General features: G+C 41.8%; 1 protein-coding gene across 29 annotated transcripts in view; it reads right to left on the bottom strand.

Moving 5' to 3' along the window:
• Positions 1-26,738, bottom strand: part of dmd (dystrophin) — a 470,394-nt gene that overhangs the window by 55,578 nt on the left and 388,078 nt on the right. The window contains exon 1 of one of the 29 annotated variants that reach the window (XM_039793566.1): positions 17,717-17,983. The exons of 27 other annotated variants lie outside the window; for them this stretch is intronic. In XM_039793566.1, coding sequence (XP_039649500.1) covers positions 17,717-17,736 — 20 coding nt within the window. In that variant the 5' untranslated portion in view covers positions 17,737-17,983. Of the gene's footprint in view, positions 1-17,716; positions 17,984-19,832; positions 20,341-26,738 lie in introns of those variants that run through there. One more of the 29 variants, XM_039793561.1, reaches the window with a different exon arrangement.

Below are 26,738 nucleotides of genomic sequence, written 5' to 3'. Positions count from 1 at the left end.
CAATTTTGTGTTTATATGTGAAGTAAATATTTTGGTAAATCCCACGATCCCTACAAACCTAACGTTAGCTCAAGTTGGCTGGCTGACTAATAAACCGAGAGGGACTAGAAATCCTATAATTGATGATTATGATTATAGGATCCTTTATAGGATCCTATAATCCTATAAATCCTAGAGATGGTTAGAGTAAACAATCCACATCATCCATCCAAGACAGCAGCTCTGTGTGCGTCTTGTGTTTGACTCTATGTTTTGTCCCGTCATAAACGTTAAATTTATGTTTGTTTTTTAACTAAACCACACAGATCAAAGGATTAACTTGCACTTTTTCCTTTGATGGAAATCGTGGAAGCCTACGCATTGTTTGAAGTGGAGCTTATCTGTTGCGCTACCTGCACTTGCCAAACTTGGGAAATTCACCTGCTTTGTTGACAACAGTAGCTCATCGCCACCCTCTCCGGGAAGTCTGTCATAGCCCTGGTTATTGGATGGACTGGTGGAGTTTGCTGGACGCTGGGTTGTGGAAGTGATCAACATTGAGCTCGGTGGTGTTTTCTCGCCTAAATAATCAACGGTGTATGCTCCCTGACTCTGGCCCTTATCCCCCGATATTAATCCACGGAGCTAGGCTACTGGCTACTTGTTGGTGTGTGTTCCCTGCATTGCTGGCAACATGAGCTGCTAATATGGGATGCTTTCTGCATGTTCGATCCAAGCGGCAGGCCAGGCTGTGCCGAAGGCAAAAATGCGTGTTACCCTGAACGTTTTAAACAAATCTGTCTTTTGCCTTCTCACTCTACAGAATTTATTATGCCTTGTGAAAAAATTACGTCTGGAATATAAAAATGGACAATCCGATTACAATCCCCCACTAAAAAACTTAATGCAGTGATGTCTGATAATGTTGATGCTTTTGATGGCTGGCTAAAATCCTGGTCCGGTGGGAAATTGTCTTTCAACCCCTCTGGAATTTTCAGAAAGGTCTGGCCTTGGTGTCCTGCATTTTAATGTTCGTAGTTTAATGCTTAAGTTAGACCAAGTAAAAATCTGGGCAGAGACGACCAAAAATGAAATGTTGGTCTTGTCTGAGACCTTGCTCAAAAAATCTGTTGCAGATGATGTCGCAATAGAGGGATACAAAGATCGGAAAAGTAAGGGAGGAGGTTTTGCAGTCTATATAAAATAAAAATTCCATGCAACATCAAAACAGTTTGAGTTATTACACTACGGAAATGATTGTCATCTGAATATTGTTGGCTGTTATAGACCACCCTCAACTGTTAATGACACTCACCTCACGGTCATCAGTGTTAGCTGAGTTGCAAGTAAAAGAACTTTTACTGCTGAGTGATTTAAACTGGTATTGGTTGTCATCAGTGTCAAACCAGTTTAAAGAATATTGTGATTCAGTGAACATAACTCAAATCATAGATACACCCACCCAAGGAAATCCACTCTAATTGATGTCATTCTAACAAATAAATCCCATAAATTCACCCACATAGGAATTTTTCCAGATGACGTCAGTGATCACTGTGCTGCAGCAGCTATACGAAATTGTAAGATTCCAAAAGTAATACCTAGAATTATAAAAAAAAAAAAGGTGTTTTAATAACTTTGATATTCATACAAAAATGAGCTTGACCATTATTTAGATCCCCTTCCAATGCTAAAGGCATTCAAATTGTTTCATTGTACTCTGTTGTAAATGTGTATTATTTATAGTGTAAAATGAGGGTGGCTTTATTGCTGAGCTATATGTTTTTTCCCCTGGCATAAGTTTTTATGTTGTTTGTACTTTTTTTGTGAATATGCAAATAAAGCAAGTCAATGTATGTTTCATCAAATACACAATATAGGCTACAATACCACTGGGGATACAACAATAACATCCAGAAATCTGCAAACTATATGTATGGCTTAAATCGTTAATTTAGTTTAAAGGTTTTCAATCGATTGTAACAAACATGCTCACTAACTTAACTGTGACATCTAGAAAATTATTTGTGATTTTGTATTTTTGACTAACTAAATTTACCATTTGACAAGCCCAGGAATGAGACAGAGGCTCCAGGCCGCAGCCATACCAGACTCGAGAGACTACAGACGACGGCCAAGTATATGGCATCAGGATTATGTCATATCTTGCGAGTGCGATAAAAGATGCTCACTAGTAAATTATATAATTTCACATGTGCAGATATTATTCTTCGCACACCAATTCAACAATCAAGAGTTGTACTGGCAGCTGCGAGCGTGAAACAAACATAGGGAATAGAGGTGCAACGGATCACAAAACTCTTGGTTCGGTTTGCGGTCTTGAGTCACGAATCGGATCAATTTTCGGATTAGCACAAAAAAGGGGAGAATTGAAATTATTTATTAAAAACTTATAACAATAATAACTTATTTCACCAGTAAATTGCTGTTAAATGAAAAAAATTGATGAGAAAAGGTTATTTTACAATAACTTTGAATGCATCACAAGTAGGGCTGCACGATTATGGCCAAAATGATAATCACGATTATTTTGATCAATATTGAGATCACGATTAATTATCACGATTATTTGTTGATTTTAGCCAAAACTCAATTTTATTGTCACATAATTAGGGGTCCAAGCCCGAGTCTGCAAGAACCGGCGGTAGCAATAGCTACGCCGTTCGCACAGCAGGGCTGTGGAACCCTATTGTTTTTCTAAGGATTATTATTATTCTTCCGATTCTTCTCTGCCTAAAACTCCGACTGCAGCCTAAACGGTACATGGTGGGGGGTTGCCATTTTCAGAACTGGTCCAAAACCCCGCAAGGATCTCAGGCGCAAAAATTCACCCATTTCCACCACTAGGTGGCGCTATAGCAGAAAAAAACGCGTTTGGCCCTATAACTCCCACACCGTACATCCGACATTCAAAACTTTTATGCCTGAAAAATCGCGATATATGAAAAACCTACTTTTTCGAACTGCTCCTAGACCGTGCGACCGATCTGCACGAAACTTGGTACGTAACATCCCCAGACTGACCTGTCTAAAAGCTATGGAAAGAATTGATATACGATAAGAATTGCGCATATTACGCACAAACAAATTTGTGTAGCTAACTATGAAAACACCAACTTTGGCATATCTCAGCCAAAATAAATGCTATCAACGCCAAACTTTAGATTATTCTTTGCCATGACCCTCGGGAGGTACTCCATGAGTTTTACGAAAAGCGGTCACTAGGGGGCGCTACAAGAACCAAAAGTTTATATCTCATGAACGGCTCATCCGATTTATACAAAATTTGATGGGTACCATCTGGGGCCAATCCTGAGGCCAACCCTAGAGTGGGGTACTGAGGGGTCAAAGTGGGCGTGGCCTATGGGACCCAATGTGACCCAACTCTAGATTCACCACTTACACTAATGTGAACAAATTTAAATTTACAGGGTAGATGGACAATGGGCCATGGATCACACCTACCAAAAATTACACATGTGGACCACTAGGTGGCGCTATAATGGTTTTTTGTCATTAACTCCCACAATACACATCACACATTAGAAATTCTTACATCCACGTGTTCCTTGAATTAAGCTGAATTGCCTGATATGAGCCACGCCCATTTCCGCTCAAAGGTTTTTTCGCAGTATCGCGCAACGTGCAAAACCAACTTTTTCGAACTTGTCCTAGGCCGTGCGACCGATCTGCACGAAACCTGGTAGTTAGCATCTCCAGATCGACCTGACAAAAAGTTATGGAAAGAATTTTGCTACGCTAAAGTATGCCAATTTGACAAACAAACAAATTGTCCCAGCTAGCTACCACGCATGTATCATATCATATCTCGGTTAAATTTAAGGTTATCAGCAAATAACTTGACAGCCTTGTTCAACATTCCACTACGATGCTCTCTACCAAATTTGGCGAAGATCGGCCTTTAGGGGGCGCTATAAGCAACGTTTATGTGTTTCGCCCACTAACTCAATGCATTTAAATGGGATATTTGCAATTGCAATATCTCTGCCACAGTAAAAGCAATCAACACGAAACTTGTCATGCTCGTTCATCATGCTGCTGTGAGGATCTCTACCAAATTTGGCAAAGATCGGCCATTAGGGGGCGCTATAGTAAACATATAACTGTTTCGGCCTTTTAACCCCTTCTGAGGTGGAGCAATCAATGTTAATCGCCCTGTTAATCAATGTTAATGGAATATTTGCAATGGGAATGTATCAAAGACATTGCAGCTCACACTTCTCAATATTTACTGATGTATGCCTCCTACCGTTACGTTTTGGTTTTCGCTTTCGCGTGCTCCTTTGGTGTTCTACAATAAACAAACTTCTTAACCCACCTGAAAAAAGTTTCTACAACCTTCACAATGGACAAATGTAACTCTTTTCTCCCACTTTTTCAATCCAAAATCAACACCATTCATATAACCTGATACCGTGTAATTATCAAACATTGCAGTTGGTAAGTGCGATGGAGAGTCAGTCATAGTGTGATTGGATATGTTGGTGGCATTGATTCTTAATTTCCCACCGAAGGTGATCGGTTACGTGTCAGTTAAACTTCTCATCTCCAATCCTATCTGTATTTGTGAGAAGTGGCGCTGTCCTGAGTTGAAAGCCTACCCACGGCTTTATTATCAAGTTAATAGGCGTGTGTTCGTGGTCGGCGCGTCCATTTCCTAAGGTTTTGAAATGCAAACAACTTTTGACAAATTTTTTTTTTGGAACGACGTGCGCCTGTGAGCACCCACGGAGGAAAACATCAATCGGCGCCTATGACGCCATTTTCAACAACCTGACCACCTCCCCTGCTCTTTCAACCACCACACCTGCCGGTACCTCCACCCTCTAAGTCACTCTCTCATTTCTCTCTGCTGTCCCCTGTGGTCAGGGGGGTTAAGAAGTTTGTTTATAGTAGATAATTGTTAAAAGCAGTCTGTATATGCATGGAGATGAACTGTTAACCACTACATTTGCAACGGCAGAGTACCGCAGACCTCGTGCATCAAACCTCTCAATATTCACCGTTTGCCCCCCCTACGTAATGCTTCGGGGCCGCATTGGTGCAGCTTCGCGGGTCATCGGGGGCGACTGGCGCGGCTCCCCGGGGCGTCGCGGACGACTGGCATCGGAGGCGAATGGCATCGGAGGCTTGGGCCCCGTCATAACTGCTTGCAGTTCTAGTTATATAATTATAACTGCTTTTACATCCATATTGTGCTACATTCCTACTAATACATCCATATTGTGCTACATTCCTCCTTTATTGACGGATACTGTGAAGGAGTATGCCATTTCAGCTGTTGTGCGACCGCTTTCCACACATGCATGTTTGCCAATTTTCTGTTCACGTTAATGGCGCATGTGGTGCCCAGTATCTACCAGACGAAATAGCTACACGGATTTCTGTGGCTCATTACACTGCCACTTACATGTCTGCGTTGCGCTCTGATGCTCCGAAACCCACGTTAGAGGCAACCTAAACATCGCTGAATGTCACGCTAGTAAACACTAATAACACGTTACACAGCAGGTAACGTTAGCCTACCGTTAGCCACAGTAGTAACTGGATTAAACACGGCTAAAATGCTGACTGCTAAACAGTGTAGTGTGTCTGTATTTCACTGTAGGTTTCCAACAGCGGGACGTCCAACAGTCTGCTGCTAAAGCTATGAGCTAAAAGACACAAACTAGCACTGGTCACAGCTGTTGTCTGAAAAACAACACAGACGGGACAAAACGTTGCGTTTACTGGTAAACTGGTAAACATCGTGACCGGCTTATGATGACCGACTGCTACCTGTTGTGGAATATTCCTCACATTACTCTGTCCTCTGTGACTGTCTACATCTAGAAACTAAGCTGCGCGGTGCAGGCAGGGAACAGCTCTGATTGGCTCATGGAGACATGTGATCAGACAGTGGTTTATGGAGCGCTAGATTGGCTTTGCAAAAACTGTTCTATGAACGGAATGACGCATTTTAAATATCGCTCGATCACGCAAATTTGATCGTGGGAAGCCAAAATCGTGATCGTGATTAAAATTTGATTAATTGTGCAGCCCTAATCACAAGGTTTACCAGTTTCAAGTAAACGCACCATTTAGTGTTGTTTTTCCGACAACAGCAGTGACCAAGTGCTAGTTTGTGTCTTTAGCGGCAGACTGTTGTACGTCCCGATGTTGGAATCTTCTACAGTGAAATACAGTTAAACTTTTACTAGGGCTGGGTATCGAACGTCAATACTTTTATGGTATCGAAAAAAATACTCCAATCCTATGAGTATCGAAAAATTCTTTATCTTTCGGTGCCAAATTTCGGTTCCAAAAGCGTCTGAGCGCGTAAGCGCAAGCTTATCTGTCCTCTCTGCATATTGACACAGAGCGGAGCTCTGACCGACACACACCACACACACACACACACACACACACACACACACACACAAACACACATGGAGAGGTGCGGACGGAGTAAACTGCCTGCAGTTTTGTTGAAGTCACAGAGAGTCACGGTTGGTTTCAAGTGTGGTTACAGTTTTTTAAAACTTCACGCAGACAGCGTTTGCTGCGATATGATATTAATGGCGAGCCGAAAGCGGTCGCGGTGTTGTTGATGTTACACTTCCTCTTACAAGCAGCCACAACGGTGGTTTCTCTGCCCTGATGACTGACTGACAGGCTGAGCTTGTAAGGCAAGGCACTTTAATTAATGTTACTCTGAGTGAGCAGTTTTACCAGAATTTTTTAATTTTGATAACTGTTTTGATTCACAATTAAGGTGAAAAATAAAAGCTTTGTGTTTAATGTATTTTTGTTGATGATGAAATGGATTTTAAAACATATGGTATCGAAAAAAGTATCGTTAGGAATTGGTATTGAAACTGAGGTATCGAAATTGGCACCGGATCGAAAGATTCTGAACGATACCCAGCCCTAACTTTTACACCGTTCAGCTGTCAGCATTTTAACCCTGTTTAATCCAGTTACAAGCTAATGGTAGGTTAACGTTACCTGCTGGCCTGTGTAACGTTAGTGTTAACTAGTGTGACATACAGCGATGATTCTGTTGCCTTTAACTTCTGTTTCAGAGCATCAGAGAGCAGTGCAGGCATTTATGAGGAACCAAAATATGGCACCAAAATCTACGTTGCTATTCCGTCTTTTAGGCACCGGTGCCATATTAGCACCGGGTTTGGTACCCAAGCCCGGCTTTAAACCCCTATTCTTGGTTAACTCGACTACCAACTGCCACTGAAATTGTGTGTGTTGATCCATACGGACCACGGATCAACTATGGTCCGTTACACCAGGGGAGAGGGAAAGAATGGCACCTGCATGTATAAAACTAAGCAGCAGGCGCAAAGAGCAGCCACAACAGCATGTAAGTGACACATGCCACTATATTGATGATGACTGGTGGGTTAAATTGGCCGCCCTACACACAGATATGCCAGGGAGACATATGCTCCGCAGACATGCTGTGGACTTGTGTCGGTCACGCAAGGGCTTCCAGTAAAGTGGCGACAACAATGCATGTAACAGTAACAGTTAATAACCGGTTAACGAGGGTGGGCTATTGATCAGAAAAAAAAAGCTGCAAGCTGCGATGAACGGACACTCGCCCCTCTCAGCATGTCGGGGGTATTGGCGGGATGCCAGTTGCCTGTAACACTTCCTCTGTCCACTATGTGGTGCTAGAGAACACACACTATATGTCATGTTACTGTATATCATGTGTAGACCTCACTATACAAATGTCATGTAAATTGGATGATGTTTGTCACATAAGGTGTTGCCAGCAAGTGACACTAAGAACCTGACTCAATATGGGCATGTAGATGTCTCCAGGTCTAGACTCTTATCCAGCATGTGAAGTTTCAGGCAGATTGGACAATGTAAAGTGAAGTTACAACAGTTTCCTGTGTTATTGCTAAACACACAAAACGGCCGCCATGCAACTCGCGCTATGGAACCACCATGACACACCCAAACTTAAATGCAATATCAAATCAAAGAATTTACTATTTGGAACATGGCTGCAAAATTTTGAGAGTTTTTGTGCATCCTAAAGTTCTGAAACATGTGTTCGTAAAATGAAAATTAACGCACAAAATCCAAGATGGCTGACTTCCTGTTGGGCGAAAAAAATATATGTTCCTCAAGATGAAAACAATGTGCCCCCCCTAATTTCATAAAACATCAAATGAACTTTATCCGAACTATGGGGTGCATTAGGGGGCACTATGGAGCCCACTGGTCACACCCAAGCTCAATCACTGCAGAACTTTGCAATTTTCGCCAGGTCTGACATGAGTGCCAATTTTGGTAAGTTTTTGAGCCTAGTATCCGGCGGCTCCCAGTTGACGCGGCCATATATTTCAGTTACTGTCAGACACTGTACGCAAGATTTTAAATGAATTCCCTCCATGTAGTGCATAGCGTTGGAAATTACATATTTCAAATTGTGGAGCACATTCTGTGTCCGCTATGTGGTGCTAGAGAACACACTATTTATACGTCATGTTGCTGTATATCATGTTTAAACCACATCATGTAAGTTTCAGGTAAAACTAATGATTTTCGTAAGGGCTTACTTCCTGTTTTCAGAAGGTGACGCTATGACTATAACTCATTAACTTGTTCATGCTCTCAGGCCTGTTCTCTAATTAAGCAAAACAATTTGGGGCTGATTGGACAACGTACACTTGAGTTTGAAACAACTACCTGTTTTGCTGCGTTACATGGTAATTTGACACAGCTCTATTGTAGTCCAGCCTTTGCTTCCGTGACAAACGTGCGTCACTTTGTAACACACGTTATAATGCTGGCCTAGCTGCTAGCGTGGCATGCCCTCATATTCTGCTTCTGACTGGCTGGTAGTCCTTACCTAGGTACTGCGCATGTGACTCCCAACTAAGATGGAATAGAAGTGAGATGCCTCACTCAGTAGCTAAAACAGAGAGCTCAATACACAGGGTGAAAAGAAGAGCTGCAGCAATGTCCAGTACAACAAAAATATGAAAATTAAACTACGTTAACCTATTCAGGTACAACCTCTAAATACAATTATGAACCTGAAAAGACCATTATATGAGCACTTTAATATAGCTGACGTTCAGCTGGTTTAAGGGTATGGCTCCAAGAGGCTTTTTTTGTAAGTTTGGACATGATACATATGCACACCAAATCTCACATGTCTAGGTGAAACACACTGCAGGGGCTACTTCTTTGACATTTTGTAGGGGGCGCTATTGAGCCAATTTACCATAATCTGAGACCCATGTGGATCCCTTCAGGCCTAGACTCACATGCCAGCAGGGGGCGCTATGACCAAAAGTCAATTTTCCTCAGGCCTGGACCTTTGTCAAAGAAATTTTGGGCAGATATGACAACGTACACTCAAATTACAACAACTTCTTTGTTCATCGATAATTGCTCAAAATGGCCGCCACGCCCACACCGTTGAGGTCTTTAGATGACACAGACCAAATTTGAAGTTGATCGGATGAAATCTCTCAGAGTAGTTCATTAAAGTATAGCACGTATAGTTTTGAGCCTACTTCCTGTTGCCACTAGGGGGCACTATGACTTTGAGTCAATTTGGGCCGGTAAATGTCGTCAGGAGTCTTATGAATCATGCAAAGTTTCGAGCCAATTGGACAATGTACACTTGAGTTACACCCACTTCCTGTTTCGATGGCGAAACGCACAAAATGGCCGTCCCGCCATGGCCATGCCTTACAACGAAGTATTTTTCTTTTAAGAACTTTTCATCTCTAAGGTCTTAAGATGGCACAGACCAAATTTGAAGTTGATCGAATGTAATCTCTAGTAGTTCTTTAAAGTACGACATGTGGAAATGGATAACTTTCAATTAAAAATGGCGGACTTCCTGTTGGGTTTAGGGTATGGCTCCAATGAGCTTTTTTGTACGTCTTGACATGATACATAGACTGTAAAAATTATCAGGGTGGTACACAGCCCCTCCCCTCCGTGCACACAGCATCTGTCTCCATGAAAAAGAGAGAAGACGGCTGGCGAAATTCACAAGTTCCCGAAAGGTTGGTATTTTGTGAACACCTTTACACAATCACTCTGAATATAAAGTTGTCAGTGTGTTAATGAGTCCGGACCCGACCCCTAGCAAACAAGCGATTGCGCCTGCTTTACAGTATAGGATATTAGTTTATTAACGCTAGTTTATTTTGTAACGTGTAACTCTCTTTTTCAAGCTGAACAACCAATCAGATGATTGATGTTTGACCGATGGCCGACGGAATCGGCCGAAAAAAGGCTGACGAAGGCCGACGCTTGGCGACGGTGCGGGACACACCACACAAACTAGCGTAGCTAAATATAAGGAAGTTATTCCATCAGAATTTAATTTAATCTCAATATAACAAAGGGCTCTTATGTTAACTTTAGTGCCTCCTAAATTGATCTTAAAGAAGGTGCTGCAGGTTTACTGCGTCCAACACTCAAATCTGTTGCTCCTCTAAAAAAGAAGATGGCAAAACAGAGTAAGGTAGCGCCATTGTATAACTCCCAAAGCTGCACATTTAAACAAACCTCAAAGACTTGAAAGTAAATGGCGTTCCACCAATATGAAAGAATTTTGTTTAGTCTGGCAAGACAGTCTTAAAACTTACTGTATAGGAAGGCCCTCTGAAATGCCAGAGCAGCCTATTACTTATCATTAATAAAGGAAAATAGGAAAAGAACAAGAAAAACCTAAATTTTCTTTTCAGCACTGTAGCCAGGCTGACAAGAGTCAAAGCTCTATTGCAGGGTTCGAGATAAGCAATGGCCTGATCTGGCTCTGATCTACTGGCCCAGGTTATGTTGGACCCTGCTATTAAGCCATGTATTCCTATCGCTCTCAGTAGTGACAATTACGTGAACTATTAGAGCTGAAATTCATCATCTACTGACCTCAACCTCTACCGACTTATCTTCAAACGCAGGAACCTTAAAAACGGGTGTAACTCCTATTTTCCACCAGACGTGTCTGCGCTGTGTTCCAGAGGCCTCGAGAGTAATCGCAGCCATTCAAGTCAATGCTTGATATTCCACCAGCTGCGGCACGGTGCGTCACAGAAGCATGCATGAAGTGGCTCTCGGCTCCGCAAAAGATGTGTGCCAGGTCTATTTTCCCGTGAGCCACGGGGCGTTCGGACAACCAGCGAAAAACACCACTACCTCACTGTTCTCTCTACTCGACTGACAGACACACTTTCTCATCTTAAAATTATGGTAGGAACCGCTAAAAACACCACTACCTCGCCATCCACTTCACCCGACTGACAGACACACTTTCTTGTCTTAAATTAAGGTAGGAACTGCTACAAAACACCACTACCTCGCCGTCCATTCCACCTGACTGACAGACACACTTTCTCTGCTTAAAATTACGGCAACACACTGCAAACTGACGGTCCTCTTAACTTAGCATGTTTTCTTAATATCTGATGACATATTATGGTCATTTTTTGATTTAATACAGTAAATATATTACATATTGCAACTTTAAATATCTGACATTTGCCTGATCAGCATGTTTTCTCCTCTTCCTAACATTGCGGCAAATTAGCTATGTTGCATCATTTAAGAACAAAAACTGACTGAACTCATATCTGTAGATGCAGAATAGGTTTTTTGTTTGTTGTTTAAATAAATCATTACAATACGTACGTGTATATGATCCCTCTTTTTTCCTTGCCAGTAAAATTATACAAGGGGCCAGTAAAACTCTGATCTACTGGCCCAGGTTATGTTGGACCCTGCTATTAAGCCATGTATTCCTATCGCTCTCAGTAGTGACGATTACGTGAACTATTAGAGCTGAAATTCATCATCTACTGACCTCAACCTCTACCGATTTATCTTCAAACGCAGGAACCTTAAAAACAGGTGCAACTCCTATTTTCCGCTGTGTTCCAGAGGCCTAGCGAGCAATCGCGGCCATTCAAGTCACTACTTGATATTCCACCAGCTGCGCCACGGTGCATCACAGAAGCATGCATGAAGCGGCTCTCGGCTCTGCAATAGATGTGCACCAGGTCTATTTTCCCGCGAGCCACAGAGCGTTCGGACAACCAGGCAGGAAGTGAAAAAGCAAGAGAATCCAGTCAGTTTACCAAAATATAATATTGTTTATGTCTCCTCTACAACACCACGGACGAGGAGAGATTAATCTTGCAGGTGGAAAAACATAATAGACATCACAAATCCCTTTTATCAGGACAACACCAGAAAAGGGAAGTCATGGAGTTTAATTATTGAAGTGCTTGGAGTGTAAAATAGATCCTAGCTTGACGTGATTATAGAGACAATATAATCTGTGAGTCAGGCAGGCAAGACGCTCCGCTTCTGAGACACTCTTCCTATGGTATGACACGTGGCAAAACTGGAACACACAGCACAGACGTGCCCATTGGAAAATGGGGGTAAGATCTGACATATATTTAGTCTGCTATTCTACTATCGACCTTCACCAATTAACTTTAACGATTTATTTATCTAAGCCATCTTACCAGCTACCTGTCTTTTAAAACCCATCCCAACTAGGCTACTTAAAGAAGGTTTAACCTTGGTTAATGCTTCTTTACTAGATATGATCAATATGTCTATGTATGTATTTGTATTTCACAGGTTACATGGGGTACCACTGTCATTTAAAGTAGCTGTAAAAAAAAAAAAAAAAACTCTTCTTGAAAAACCCACTTTTGATCCAGGGGTTTTAGCCAACTATAGACCTAGCCTATATCTAATCTCACCTTTCTCTCCAAGATCCATGAGATGGTAGTCGCTTATCAGTTGTGTGACTTTCAACATACAATAGTTTGAGGATTTTTAGTCAGGATTTAGAGTGCATCATAGCAGAGAGACGCATATCAAAATTGCAAATGACCTTCCAATTGCTTCAGACAAAGGACTTGTCTCTGTACTTGTCTTATTAGTGCTGTATTCAACATCATGGGCCATCACATCCTATTACAGAGTCTGGAACATTTAATTGGCATTCAAAGGACTGCACTAAGCTGGTTGAATTTATCAGATCAATCTTAGTTTGTTCATGTTAATGATGAATCCTCCATGCACGCTAAAGTTAGTCATGGTGTTCCACAAGGCTCTATGCTTGGACCAATTCTTTTCACCTTATATGCTTCATCTACGCAATATTATTAGAACACACTCCACAAACTGCTATGCAGATGATACCCAATTATATCTGCATGCAATCATTTAGTTAAACTTCAAGCATGCATTAAGGACAAAAGGACAAAACTGGATGACCTACAATTTTCTGATGTTAAACTGAGACAAAACAGAAGTTATTGTACTTGGCCCCATCTCATTATTTAAAGATATAGATACTCTAGATGGTGTTGCCCTGGCCTCCAGCCAGTAATCTTTGATTTGGATATGTCCATTAACACCCACACAAAACAAACTTTAAGGGCTGCCTTTTCTCACCTGTGTAACATTGCATTGCTTCTCTGCTGGCTCCCCGTAAAATCCATAATTGAATTTAAATTCTCCTCACATGCAAAGCTCTTAATGGTCAGGCATCTTCATGTCTTAAAAAGCTCATAATACCCTTTAACCCCACTAAAAATTTGTGCTCGAAGAATGCAGAGTTACTTGTGGTTCGTAGAATGGGAGTCTACCAAGCTCCTCTCCTGTAGAACCAGCTCCCAGTTGGTTCAGGGGGCAGACACCATCTCCACATTTAAGAGTAAGCTTAAAACTCTCTCTTATAGGACTGGGTCAGGTTTGCCTTGGATCAGCCCTTAGTTTTGCTGCTATGGGTTAAGGCTTCCTATGACACATTGAGCTTCTCTCTCCTCCTCTTTCTCCATCTGTATGCATTTATATCCAATTAATAAATGTAACTTACTAACTTAGCATCTTCCCCGGAGTCATTGTGCTTTCTCACCTCACAGATTTCCTTTTTGCGGTGTTGGTGTGGTATTGTGGTGGCACCTGGATCGTGGCTGTGGCTGCTGCTGTGGTCCTGCTCGATGCCCACTGCTACTACTACTACTACTATTATTATTATTATTATTATTATTATTATTATTATTATAAGTCATAGTTGTATTATCTTGACTGTTACATAATTGCCACTGTTGATCATGTCACTTCAGAGGAAAGCCTGCTCCCACCTTTTAACTAGCTTTTGATGATAAGAGGAACATCAATATTTTCACCATCTTCATGCCCACTGTGACAGTGTAAAGTATAGTTCAGTTATCAAATTAAATAGCTCCAGCACCATTTATTACCAGGCTGTCTTGGCCTTTTCCTCTTTTGCATATAGCTTTCTTCAGCTGCCCGCATAACTCGAACCCCCACCATCCACCACATCACTCCTGTCCTCCAACAGCTCCACTGGCTTCCGGTACAGTTCTGTATCCAATTCAAAGTCCTCCTGTTTACATTCAAGGCCATCCACAACCTTGCCCCCCATATTTGTCTGATCTCCTCCCGCTCCCTCAGATCCTCTTCCTCCATACACCTGTCTGTCCCCTCCGCCCGTCTCACCACCATGGGGAGCAGAGCATTCAGTCACTGTGCTCCCCTTCTCTGGAATTTTTACCACCCCAACTTAGAAAAATTGATTAATTCCCCCATTTCAAATTGCAACTCAAAACACATTTGTTTAAAACTGCCTACATCATAAGCAATCCTACTCCTCTCTATGGTATAACTCTATGATTCAAATTGGGAAGACATCAGTATTTTGGAAAAAATGGCATGATAATGGTATATGTAACATTGCTGATCTTTTTGAAGAGGACTTGTTTGTGTCATACTCTGACTTAACTAGAAAATACAAGCTCAAGGGGAAAGAACATTTTTGGGAGTTCCTACAAATCATGAGCTGTATTTCCACCAAGATTCAGTTCACAGTTGGAAACCACATCATGGACTACATCACACTACCCGAGGAGTGCCATCGAACTTCTGTATTCTATAAAACAACCAACAAACTGCTCAGCAACGACTGTAATAACCTAAAAGTAGTATGGGAGAAAGACCTAGGATGTATAATGGAGGACAGGGAATGGCTGAAGATAGTATCTGACAATGGAAAATACATAAGGGAAGTGAAAGGGAAATTCACCCAATATAAAATAATACACAGATATTATTGGACACCTTTAAGATTATACAGAATGGGAGTAATGGATAACAATTTGTGTTGGAAATGCCAGAAAGAAGCAGGCTCTCTATTACACTGTATTTGGGAATGCCCAACTATCCAGCCCTTCTGGAGAATCATTTTGGAATATTTAGGAAACTGGGCCGGAAGAAACCTACCAATATCTCCAAGACTCTGCCTATTAGGTGACAGAAGTCAATTACACAACATATCAAGTAAAGAGTTTTCTGTAATCATGGTTGGCATTACAGTGGCTGCCAGGAAAATACTTAAACACTGGAAAACACCTAAAACCCCGGCATTAAAAGAATGGGCCAACACCATGATAAAAACAGCTTCATATGAGCATATGCTAAACAGGATAAGCACTGTAAAAAAAGATGAAGCACCAGCATGGGATAGTTTCTGGACATACATCACACTGACTGATAAACCTGTATTATGAACAACACTGCTAACTATTCCAATATTGATGTGCCCCTAAAGCTGCTGATGTTATAGTCTTGTTGTAACTGATTTCATGTATGTATATATGCATATGTTTATTTGTATTTATGTGTGTGTGTGTGTGTGTGTGTGTGTGTGTGTGTATATATATATATATATATATATATATATATATAATTATTATTATTATTGTTTGGTTGTTCTGTCTATGGTTAAGACTCGGTTTGTATTGTAACGGGAAATGTCTCTGCATGTGATACGCTGAACTGTCATGCACCAAAGGAAAAAGCAATAAAAAAACTTGAATTACAAAAAAAACTGCCTATTCCACTTGATGTTAATTGCTCTGCCTGTTTCTTTTGTTTTTATTGTTGTTGTATTCTTTATTTTTTTGCTGCTTATAATGTCTTTTGTATCCCTGTATGGTGTCCTTGAGTGCCAAGAAAGGCGCTTTTAAATCAAATTTATTATTATTATTATAAATACCAGTAATTTGTTATCACATGCCTATGCAGAAATATCAGTAAAATGTATTAGTCATTCAAACCTGACACAGTGACACAGAAAAGGCGTGCAGCTTGAATGTGGGTAAGTTTCTTCCATCACTAACCACATATCAGACTGAACTAGAGCTTGTGGTTGATAATCATCTACACTGAATACAAAGACAGCACACACACGAGCCATAACAATCATGCCTGAGCACGTCAGTACCAACTGGAGTTGAATCTGTGTTAAGGCTTTTTATTCCTCAGCACGCACACACACGCACACGCGCACACACACACACACACACCTGCAATCACATTGGTGCCAAAAATCTGCACCATCCACTCCGCATCCCATGCTCTCATTTCACCAACTCCTGAAGTACACACACACACACACACACACACACACACACACACACACACACACACACACACACACACACACACACACACACACACACACGTCATATCAGGGCAGGCCAACCACATCCCACTCTACAGCTAAACACTGATCAGCAGATGATCTGGACTACGGCTGGACAGCACGCATAACCCTTTAAACCCCGCTGTTTGCGCAGAAAAGTGAGGCCGGGCGTTATAACGCAGCACATCAAAATCGCCATGCACACCTCAGCACGCACACACCGTGCAAAAACGCACTTATCAAGACACTGGCTGCTTTGCTGGCACGGAGGTGATTGTTTTTACACCTCCGTGTGCGCGTTTGTGACTGTGAAGGAATGCAACACAGTGATGCATTGCCGCTTTGCTTTGTATGGCTCTTTTCTCTTGCAAAAGCTCAGCCAACGCACACACGCATAAATTAGGCTAACACAAATCCCTGTCGGGCCAAATTCAACACATACGGGCAAACACGCAGGCCGCACAGAGCTATTATGTTTGCTTTAAAGCATTCAATGCCCTTCGTTTTATTCCAACATGGCAGCAACTAGCCAGTGAAACCGTGCATAGAGCCTTTAAAATTACGAAATGCACGGTTCGGGACCGAGCGGATCAGAGCCTCACTGGCCGCACACCTCGCCTGGTTTCCCGGCAACAGCAATCAACGACCACTGTGAAGAAAGGGGCTGGTTGTGTTCAATGCATTGACTATTAACAGTACGGTTCAATGGCTACCAAATACAACAGTTTTCCTCCCTTTTCATGGAAGAATTAACGTCCCGTTTTCCGTTTAATGCGCTATGGGCTCCATCTCTGAGGCAAAAATATATTTTAAACTTATACTTGTGATTTTTTTTTACTATAATGTTATGCTTGTTACTTGGCCACAACACGTATTTTAACATGCTGGCATTTATGTGAGATGCATTTGGATGGACTTGCAGACAAGAAGTGAGAAAATCTATTTCCCCATGAAAAATAAAATAATGATAATGCTTCTTTGACCAGTTTTTATGCCTGTTTTAGCGCATATTCTGGATTACGGTTGAAATAGTGCAGAGTGTGGGGGATATCTCTGCCCCAGCTCACCGCCTCTCGGCTGGCCACGAAACCCCACAGCCAATGCGTTATCTGTGTGAACAGGTTTACTGCATTACGACCATCACCATTATTAATCTCCACAATAAACAGTCCCCAGCCCAGCACTCACTTCCGAAGCTGCTCCCGCATCGCTGGCCGTTCAGAGCGCTCCGCGTCCGGTAGAAGTTAACCGATTCCCGGGAAGAACCGAAGCAGTATCCTGACCCCCTCCGCGGTCCGATCAAGCGTCCTCTACCGCCGGAGAGAGGCGTCCAAGATTACCGTGTTTAGCCTACGTGTGTGTGTGTGTGTGTTTGTGTGTGTGTCTGTGTGTGTTCCCCTTCAAGAAGCAGCGGTGGGTTGCAGAGGCTGACTGGTCATCGAGACACGAGGGTCAATCAGCCCAAATAACATTTCCGCTTAAAGCTTCAAAATAAAAGCTTCAGTTACAAAGCTACTGTTTTGTTGTTGTTGGACAAACTACAGACTAACCCAAGTGACAATGAGAAAAATCTATTCACGGGATGCTATTGGTCCCAACTATCTATAGGTGGATGTAAAAATGGAACATCTGAAATCTCGGCAGTGGTCTTTTGACAGGCCTCATGACTCGAGGTTATACCTGACTCTTTGTAAAACCCTTGCTAATGATTTAACTGCCCAGCAAGAAGTAAGATAGCTCCCTACCCAGGGCATTGCTAGCTTAATCCTGGGGTGGGCTAGGTAACGTTATCTGATTTTGCCTTAGTCTATATCCTCGACGTTCCACTTCCGGGATTGCTCCGGTGCCGCAGGAAATTCGGACAGATTCATGTATTTTCGCTGATGTCTGTTTCCTCCCGCTTTCTTTGTGTTGGAATTTTAAACTCCAGTGGTTTTCTGAGGACTATGGTGAACTGCTCCTCAGATCTCTGCATGGTAAATTGAGATAGCTAGCTAGACAATCTGTCCAATTTGAGTTTTTTCACGCACGACTAAAACAACTTGAACGTACACGTTCCACCAAAACAAGGTTCTTCCCGAGGCTATTTTGCAGTGGCTCCATGCGGAGCTTAGCGCCGGCCATGATGATTGTGATTGGGTTAAAGAAATGCCAATAACCGGAGCCAGACCCTCCTCCGCAGCGCTGGTGGAGGAAGGTCTGGCAAAGCGATACTAATTTTGCATTAAGCCTATTAGCCTAGCAAACAAATACATGTTAGTACATATTTAATAAAACTCAAGGTGGCTGAGTAAAAAAGAGAGACAAGCAACGCATCCACTGGGACTTTATAGGGGGCGGGTGCCATAGGGTGCTACCCCCTGATTAGTGTGCGGAGGCGGAGTCTTGAGAGGGTAAACCAATAGCGAAGCCCATTAGACAGCGGAGCACATATGAAATAGAACCACTAATTTAACACAATAACAATTAATAATAAACATTAATAATGACTGCATTTTAAGCTGGAAGCTTTTAACAGGTACCTTTTGTTGCATGTCAACATTCCCTTTCTCTCCCTGCTTACTGTCTCTTTACATTGTAATACCAAATTAACGAAATGCCATAACATTAAAAAATTGTGTTTTGCTAAATTCCTTAAACACCATGACTCCAGAAAAAAATAATTTATGTTTAATTCAATTTCAATTCAATTCAATCTTATTTATAGTATCAAATCATAACAAGAGTTATCTCAAGACACTTTACAGATAGAGTAGGTCTAGACCACACTCTATGATTTACAAAGCCCCAACAATTCTAATAATTCCCCCAAGAGCAAGCAGTGCGACAGTGGCGAGGAAAAACTCCCTATTAGGAAGAAACCTCGGACAGACCCAGGCTCTTGGTAGGCGGTGTCTGACGGTGCCGGTTGGGGGTGTGATTAACAGTGGCAATAATAGTCACATTAAAGATAATGGAACAGTGACTTCAAATGGTAGTCGTAGTAGTTCATGTCATACCAGGGCGCTGCACTAATGATTTTTAGTAATGATTACTAAAGTAAACTTGATTTGTCTACTGCATCAACTTACTGCTCTGTTATTACAACTTCGTTAAGTTCCACCTTGTGTAAAAACATAAGGATTTCCATGCAAATTTCTAGTAAAGTCAACTAATTTGGGATAACAGTGTAAGGACCCCTGCTGATTTTTGCCCAAGGGTCCCCAAGTGGGTTAATCCAGCTCTGAATGAAAAAATTGGACAAAGGACAAAATTGAGTGGGTACACAAGATACGTTAAAAAAAAATTAAACTGAGCCACCCGACATAATTGACACCTTTATTTTGAAATAAACTTTGCACATTTCCGGTGTAGTCCTGTCCGCTTCTAGGAAACTTGACGTTAGACGAGGCGGAGCTCAAGCTCTCTGCCTCCCTTCCCCCCATCCCACTGTTTCTGATAGCAAAGGAACCTCACCACCATCTGAGGAGGTTTTTCCACCTCTGACGAGAGAGAGAGAGAAGTAGAGAGAGAGAGAGAGAAAGAGAGAGAAGTAGAGAGGGAGAGAGAAAGAGAGAGGCTTTTTGATTTCCAAGGCACACAGATTTCCACATTCAATGCCATGGAGAGAGAGAGAGAGAGAGAGAGAGAGAGAGAGAGAGAGAGCAGGGCCGTTTCTAAACATTTTGGGGCCTTAAGCGAAATCTTACACTATTTAATTTCTTCATCTTCAGTATGTTGTGGTTTTGAAGTAACTGATGAGTATGGGTTCTGAAGTAACTGAGGTAGTTTCAGGCTGTTGACTCGATGTAGACTACCTGGGGAATCTGGATCTGTTGATATAAAATAAAAAGTATAATTAAATCACTGTATGATATCAATTACAGTAATATGTGTATTGTAGGAGTCATTTGACCGGTTTTGATTTTCTTTCTGTATACTTCCATCTGGTGGCCAGATTTAGTATTGCATTCTTGATTTGTAGATTAAGACCCTTAAAGTCAGATATAGTTAAAATATCCCTAGACTGCCATCTTTATGGAAATAATAAATGGTCTCTTTAAGTATTAATGTTAATATAAGTGGCTATAACAACAAGATAACACAACAACAACAACACTAATCATCATCATCAAAGCTGTTACTCAGAGAAACATAATGAGCAACAGTGATAATTTGGCAAACAATTAGCTTTTAGCTATTCAGTCCAACATGGTATGCTATTATTTGAGATTGTATCATCCATTTTTAGATTGTAGGGGACAGTTAGCTAGCATTAAACAAGGTAGACTAAGCAAGTAAGAAAAAAAAAGCAAGTGCTCGTGCATATGAGCCGTTATTCAGCTGATGTGTGTAGCCGATTATGTTGTGGGGATTTCTAACAGTAAATACTGTTGTGTTAAAATGTCACTAATTTGCAGCTCTGAAAGTTAGCAGATGTTAACATACAGTAAAGTAATGCAACATTACTCAAAAGCCAAAGGTAATAACTGAATATTGCGCATTACACGCTTTGCCGATTGGTATGAAACTGTACAAACTTCCTGTCTCCTAAATGGGCATGGCCTTGTTTGAAAGTGTATTGAATGTCCTGTGGAGGGATGAAAAGTTATATTTGCAAAATTTATTAATATTTTCTTTTGCTAAAATTAGACACAGATAAAAGCTATGTTTAGCATTACGAAGATTTGTTTTGTTAGGGCGTTCACTAACGTTAGTTGATCTTATCTTATCTGTGTTTCCAGACTGCGAGTTAGTTCCTGAGACAGAAACAGGCCATTTTAGTGTCAGAAGGTACAAGAGATGTGGCTTGTAGAAAATGGGTCCAGTATTTACTTTGGTGACTATGGGGCGAAAGAATCAGTCATAATCTGTGTTCACTTCTGCCATTGGAATCAATAGACTCAGGACCTGGCGCTTGTCTTCTTAAGAGACGTGGCAGTGGTGAAACCATAGACTAAAAATAGTGGATGTAGCATCTGTGTTGTCACCCACTGGTTTGTGGACTGCCGTTTTGAAGTCGAGTTTGACGATACGGGCGTTGCCATCTTATTTTTTTGCAAGCGGATGTGGCAATTTTTGACGACAGGGTTGAGCTAGTGAGAATACACGGCTAAGCCAGTGTTGTTAATAGTTGCAATGGCACTGCACTAAGCTAAACGTTAAAGGGGGAAAGTTGCCGATTTCAACCTTTTGAAGCAAGTCATCCAGTACAGATTTATGGCAGTACAGAAAATCTGCAAACTTTCCCTTAAGTTACCAGCTAACACTAGTGGTAGCTAGCTAGCTTGGTTGGCAGAACACTAAACAAGACCTTTTTAGGCAACCAAATGTTGAAAGCACACAGTGAGAGGGTCAAAGTTTAAGACGAAAACGCAGTTATCACCCAAAAACAAGTTCACTGCAATTTTAATGTACACAGTGCCATGGTTAGCATTACTAAGCCTTTGTCCAGACTGACAGGTCAGCGTGTAGCCACGCTCCTAAAGCATCCCCTGCTTTATCGTCAATTTCAAAATAAATAGGACCATAATTTACCAAATGAAAATCATGCTGTATTAAGGAAGACTTGAAAGTAGCAATTGAGGCCATAAATGAAAATGTTTATTGAGGTAATAAATCAAGTAAGAAAGTAGGGTCATTTTCCCATAGACTTCTATAGAAACTGACTTCTTTTTGCAACCAGTGGAGTTGCCCCCTGCTGTAAATAAGATAGAATGCAGGTTTAAGGCACCATTTAAGGCACCGCCTGGAACCTTTGTCCATTATTTTTAAAGTCTATGATGATAAACTGTCTCTGCTTCAGGCTAGCTTGCCTATAACATTATTCCAAAGCAAGAAGACTGTTTAGGTGTAAATTTCCCCTAGTTGTCAACACTGAATGACCAAGGCTTTTTTGATAAAAGCTTTACAGTCTAACCCAACTATACAAATACAAAAAACGAGTTGTCATTACACATTTATTGTGTCATAATATTTTGGTCCAATACTGCATGAGCTAACATTAATGGTACACCAATTTATTTTCCTAGAATGGCGAAGTCATGATCCACCCTACTCTGCCTCTAATTGGCTAGTACTTGTTGCCTTCGTCGGTTGGGTTGGTTAGGTTAAGGAATGAGGTGTGAGATTAGTTAAGGCTTGGGTAATAATATCAGGGTAAACCAATCAGTGGCAGGGTAGAGCAGGACATGCCTTCGCCGTCATAGGTAAAAAACGATACGCAAAAAACAGTAGGTAGTACTGTAATGTATTGCAATTTATGATAGCTAGCCTTGCGTTAGCTGGCTAATAATGACCATTTTTCATTTCAACTAACACCATGTCAACAGCTCTTGTAAAGAAAAACGCTAAATAGATAATTCCTTACCTGTATTTTCGGCCAGTTTCTCTCTCTTCAGATTTTTTCTTTTTCCACTTTTCTGCTCCAGAGTGGTAGGAGAGCTTTATTTTCCTTCATTGGGTTGTTGACTCTGAATGTCATCACTATTCACCCAAGTTACTTCTGGATCATGCCAAATTTCATTCTTGTGTACGCAAGGAGGCCCCCATGTCTTTGACAAGCTAAACAGGCTTGTATTATGTTATTATGTCATGATTGGACTAGAGTTGAGTTTTTCTCTTAAAAAGCATGTATGGTGGCCCTGAAGTGCAAACCACGACAGCAAATCCCACAACGCAACAGAAAGTCACAAAGTATTGTGGCGAATTGCTGTCACATTGTGGGATTTGCTGTTACATTGTGGGATTTGCGGTTACATTGTGGGATTTGCTGCCGTGGTTTGCACTTCAGGGCAACTGTACTAATGCCCCTAAAAAAATAAAATAAACACTGCACGGGCCACCCTGGTGGTTAGGGGGCCCATTGCAGTAGCTTATAATGCCTGTAGGGAGACACGGCCCTGAGTGAGAGAGAAAGAAAGAGGGACAGAAAAGAAAGAGGAACAGTGTGAGAGAAAAAAAGGGAAAGAAGGCGGAGCTGCTTTTTGCTTTTACAAAGCACAGGAGAGAAGAAACAGGAAGAGAGAGAGAGGGGTTTTCCCCGTATACATGAGCTGGGGAAGAATGGGAAGAATGACAGGACTAACTCTACCTTTAGTATAGTAGGTGGCCCTCTGCCAAAGTACAACTGGTCGGAATAAGGCTTTTTCTTCCAGTTGACCTTTGTCAAAATCACAACAACTTAAAAAATGTCTCCACGTCCATCCAGATGGACGTGAATGGAGATTAATTTATGCATCCAGGTAATTGTAGTTTCAACAATGCTTTAATTTAAAAACACTGGATTAAAAAATATAAAATACAAGACGTTTCAGTGTTCATCCAAACACAGTTGTTTAGTGTGCACAGGAAGTAAATCTGGCCTTAATACACAAGGCAGTCACATGATCTCATGGCATGAAGTCATATGACTGCTAAAATGTAGTCCATTTGTGTTTGCTAGAGAAGATGGTGTCCCAGCAGCTAATTACAACATCCCTGTATATTTTAAACCTAAAAACACACAGTCCAGGACAAGATTCCAAAACATCAAAAGAGCAACCAGGAGTCCGTTCCAGAAAGCAGGTTTTGTGAAAACTCTGAGTTTGTTAACCCTGAGATGAGGGAAACTCTGAGTTTTCTGTTTCAGAAAGAGAGGTAACTTAACCTCAGAGTCAGTTACTATGGTAACTGAGCCTGTGAACCTAACCTGGTCAGGAGCAGGTTTTCTTCAAGAAACCTCGAGTTTCTCTCAGTCTCCTCCCTCTGACACAGACTGAGAGAAACTCAAGGTTTCTTCTCTCTCATTTCCTCATTCATTCAGTCTGTATCAGGCGCATTTTAATGCAGTTTGTTATCTGCATGAATAAAAAAACGAATTGTTAGGCAGATTAAAAAACTTTTTTTTCTCAAACATGTCATGTCCTTTTGCCGACGATCCCGTTGATGAAAACGCTGTATTACTTCACAGAGAGTTTACGTCGGGAGATGATATTGAGTCCCGACTAAATGTATTTTCATTTTCACATTTTTTCACAGTCCATTAGATATGTAGATACCTTATCCGTCTTCATATCACTAACATCCACCATCGTGGACATGCTTTAACATCCCAGCAGATTCTTTGTGTCACATTACGTTTTTTGCAAACGACAGTTTTCTTTATTGGTGTGTATACGGATCATACTGTAATAGTAAAGCCACGGTATGTAGAGCTGTCAGAAAAGTGTGACTCGCTCTGAAACGTTTTTTGTAGTGTTCGCTGGACACAAACCAGTGAGAGCCATTAAAAAGAAATAAATGATTATAAATTATAGTTCTGTTAATGATCATGGTGCTGCATGTTCAAACTCGTTTGTGCGCATGAGTATTTCCGCCGACCCGTTTGTTTGTGGTTGTTACCATGGTGAATCATGGTATCAAGGCTCCATTCATACTGCTTTTTTATAGTGGTGGTGCACGCGCGTAACCCTGAGTGAACCTACTCCGACACCATGAGACACCAACTCAAATGGAACCGAAAACTCTGAGTTTCCCATCTCAGGGTAAATCAACTGTTTTTTTTTTTAACCTTTATTTATCCAGGTAAGTCGATTGAGAACAACTTCTCATTTGCAATGTCACATTCACACAGTTCCACATTCATACCTGGTCAAGGGCACCTCAGTGGTGGTAATGAGGGAGGGACAAAGCGCTGTTCTTTCACTTTCCCTGTCGGTCTGGGGATTGAACCGATGACCTCCCGGTCACAAGCTCGCTTCTCTAACCTTTAGGCCACCACTGCCCAACTCAGAGATCAGGGTTAGACTCAGAGTTTGTTAAACCTCCTTCCTGGAACGGACCCATGGTGCATGCGATCAAATGCAAGGAGGAGTGTAAAGATCGAAAAAACTCCTTGGGACAAGACTCTATACAGTCTATACTCATCTACAAAAAGAACAACACAGTTTTCAAGATATCTATATCCTGGACAGAGAGGATAGGTGGTTTGAAAGAAGCGTCAAGGAGGCCATATTTGTTAAAGTGGAGCGACCCTCTTTAAATAGGGGATGTGGGTTGAGACATAATTTGTCTTCAGCCTACAACATGGTTCTGAAAACCATTCCCAGGCGCTTCACAGATACACCATCCTGCTCCACCTCTTAAGTCCTCTAAGTCCCTTAAGACTCTCCAGCTGATCCAGAATGCTGCAGCGCGTGTTCTCACAAGAACTAAGAAAAGAGATCATATTTCACCTGTATTAGCTTCTCTGCACTGGCTTCCTGTAAAATCCAGGATTGAATTTAAAATCCTTCTCTATCCATCATATCTAGAAGAGCTCCTAATACCTTATTGTCCCACTAGAGCACTGCGCTCCCAGAATGCAGAGTTACTCGTGGTACCTAGAGTCTCTAAAAGTAGAATGGGAGCCAGAGCCTTCAGTTATCAGGCTCCTCTCCTATGGAACCAGCTCCCGATCTGGGTTCGGGGGGCAGAAACTGTAATCGCATTCAAGAATGAACTTAAAACTCTTCTATTTGATAAAGCTTATAGTTAGGGAGTGAGGAGTTGCAGTGTCCACCTAACTGGCCCACCTGCTTCTCTTCATAATTGTTAGATTAATAATATATAACAAAGTAGAGGGAGGCAGGCCAGCACAGCCCGATCCGGCAGGGGAGAGTTCCAAGCCCAAAAAAGCCACCTCTCCTTATGACCTGTCTCTCTTAGTTAAGCTGTTATAGTTTTAGACTGCCGGGGGACTTCCTTCCTTTCTTTGACACACTGAGCTGCTCTCTCCTCTCCCTCTCTATTACCATTTGTGTGTATCCCGTCCCAGAAATGCTTGTTATTAATCCTAGCTTCTGGGGAGTTTACTCCCCGGAGTCCTTATGTTTTTTCCCCCAGCGTATTTCCTTGGAGAACATTGGCACCAAGATCCTGGTTGCAGCTGTCGCCGTGGTCCTGCTGCACTCCCTGCTGAGCTCAGCAGTGCCCTGCAATGTCATGCTGTGTCCTGCTGAACCCTGCAGCTTCCTGCTACGTCCATCCATGCTCTGCTGGGCCACGCTACATCCTGTAACGCCCTGCAGCGCCCTGATATGATATGACATGAACTACTACGACTACCATTTTAAGTCACTGTTCCATTATTAATGTGACTATTATCGCCACTGTTCATCACATCCCCAACCGGCCCGTCAGACACCGCCTACCAAGAGCCTGGGTCTGTCCAAGGTTTCTTCCCAAGAGGGAGTTTTTCCTCGCCACTGTC

This window comes from Perca fluviatilis, chromosome 24 (genome assembly GCF_010015445.1).
Source record: "Perca fluviatilis chromosome 24, GENO_Pfluv_1.0, whole genome shotgun sequence".
Taxonomy (NCBI): Eukaryota; Metazoa; Chordata; class Actinopteri; order Perciformes; family Percidae; genus Perca; species Perca fluviatilis.
This window is presented reverse-complemented; position numbering and strand designations above follow the sequence as displayed.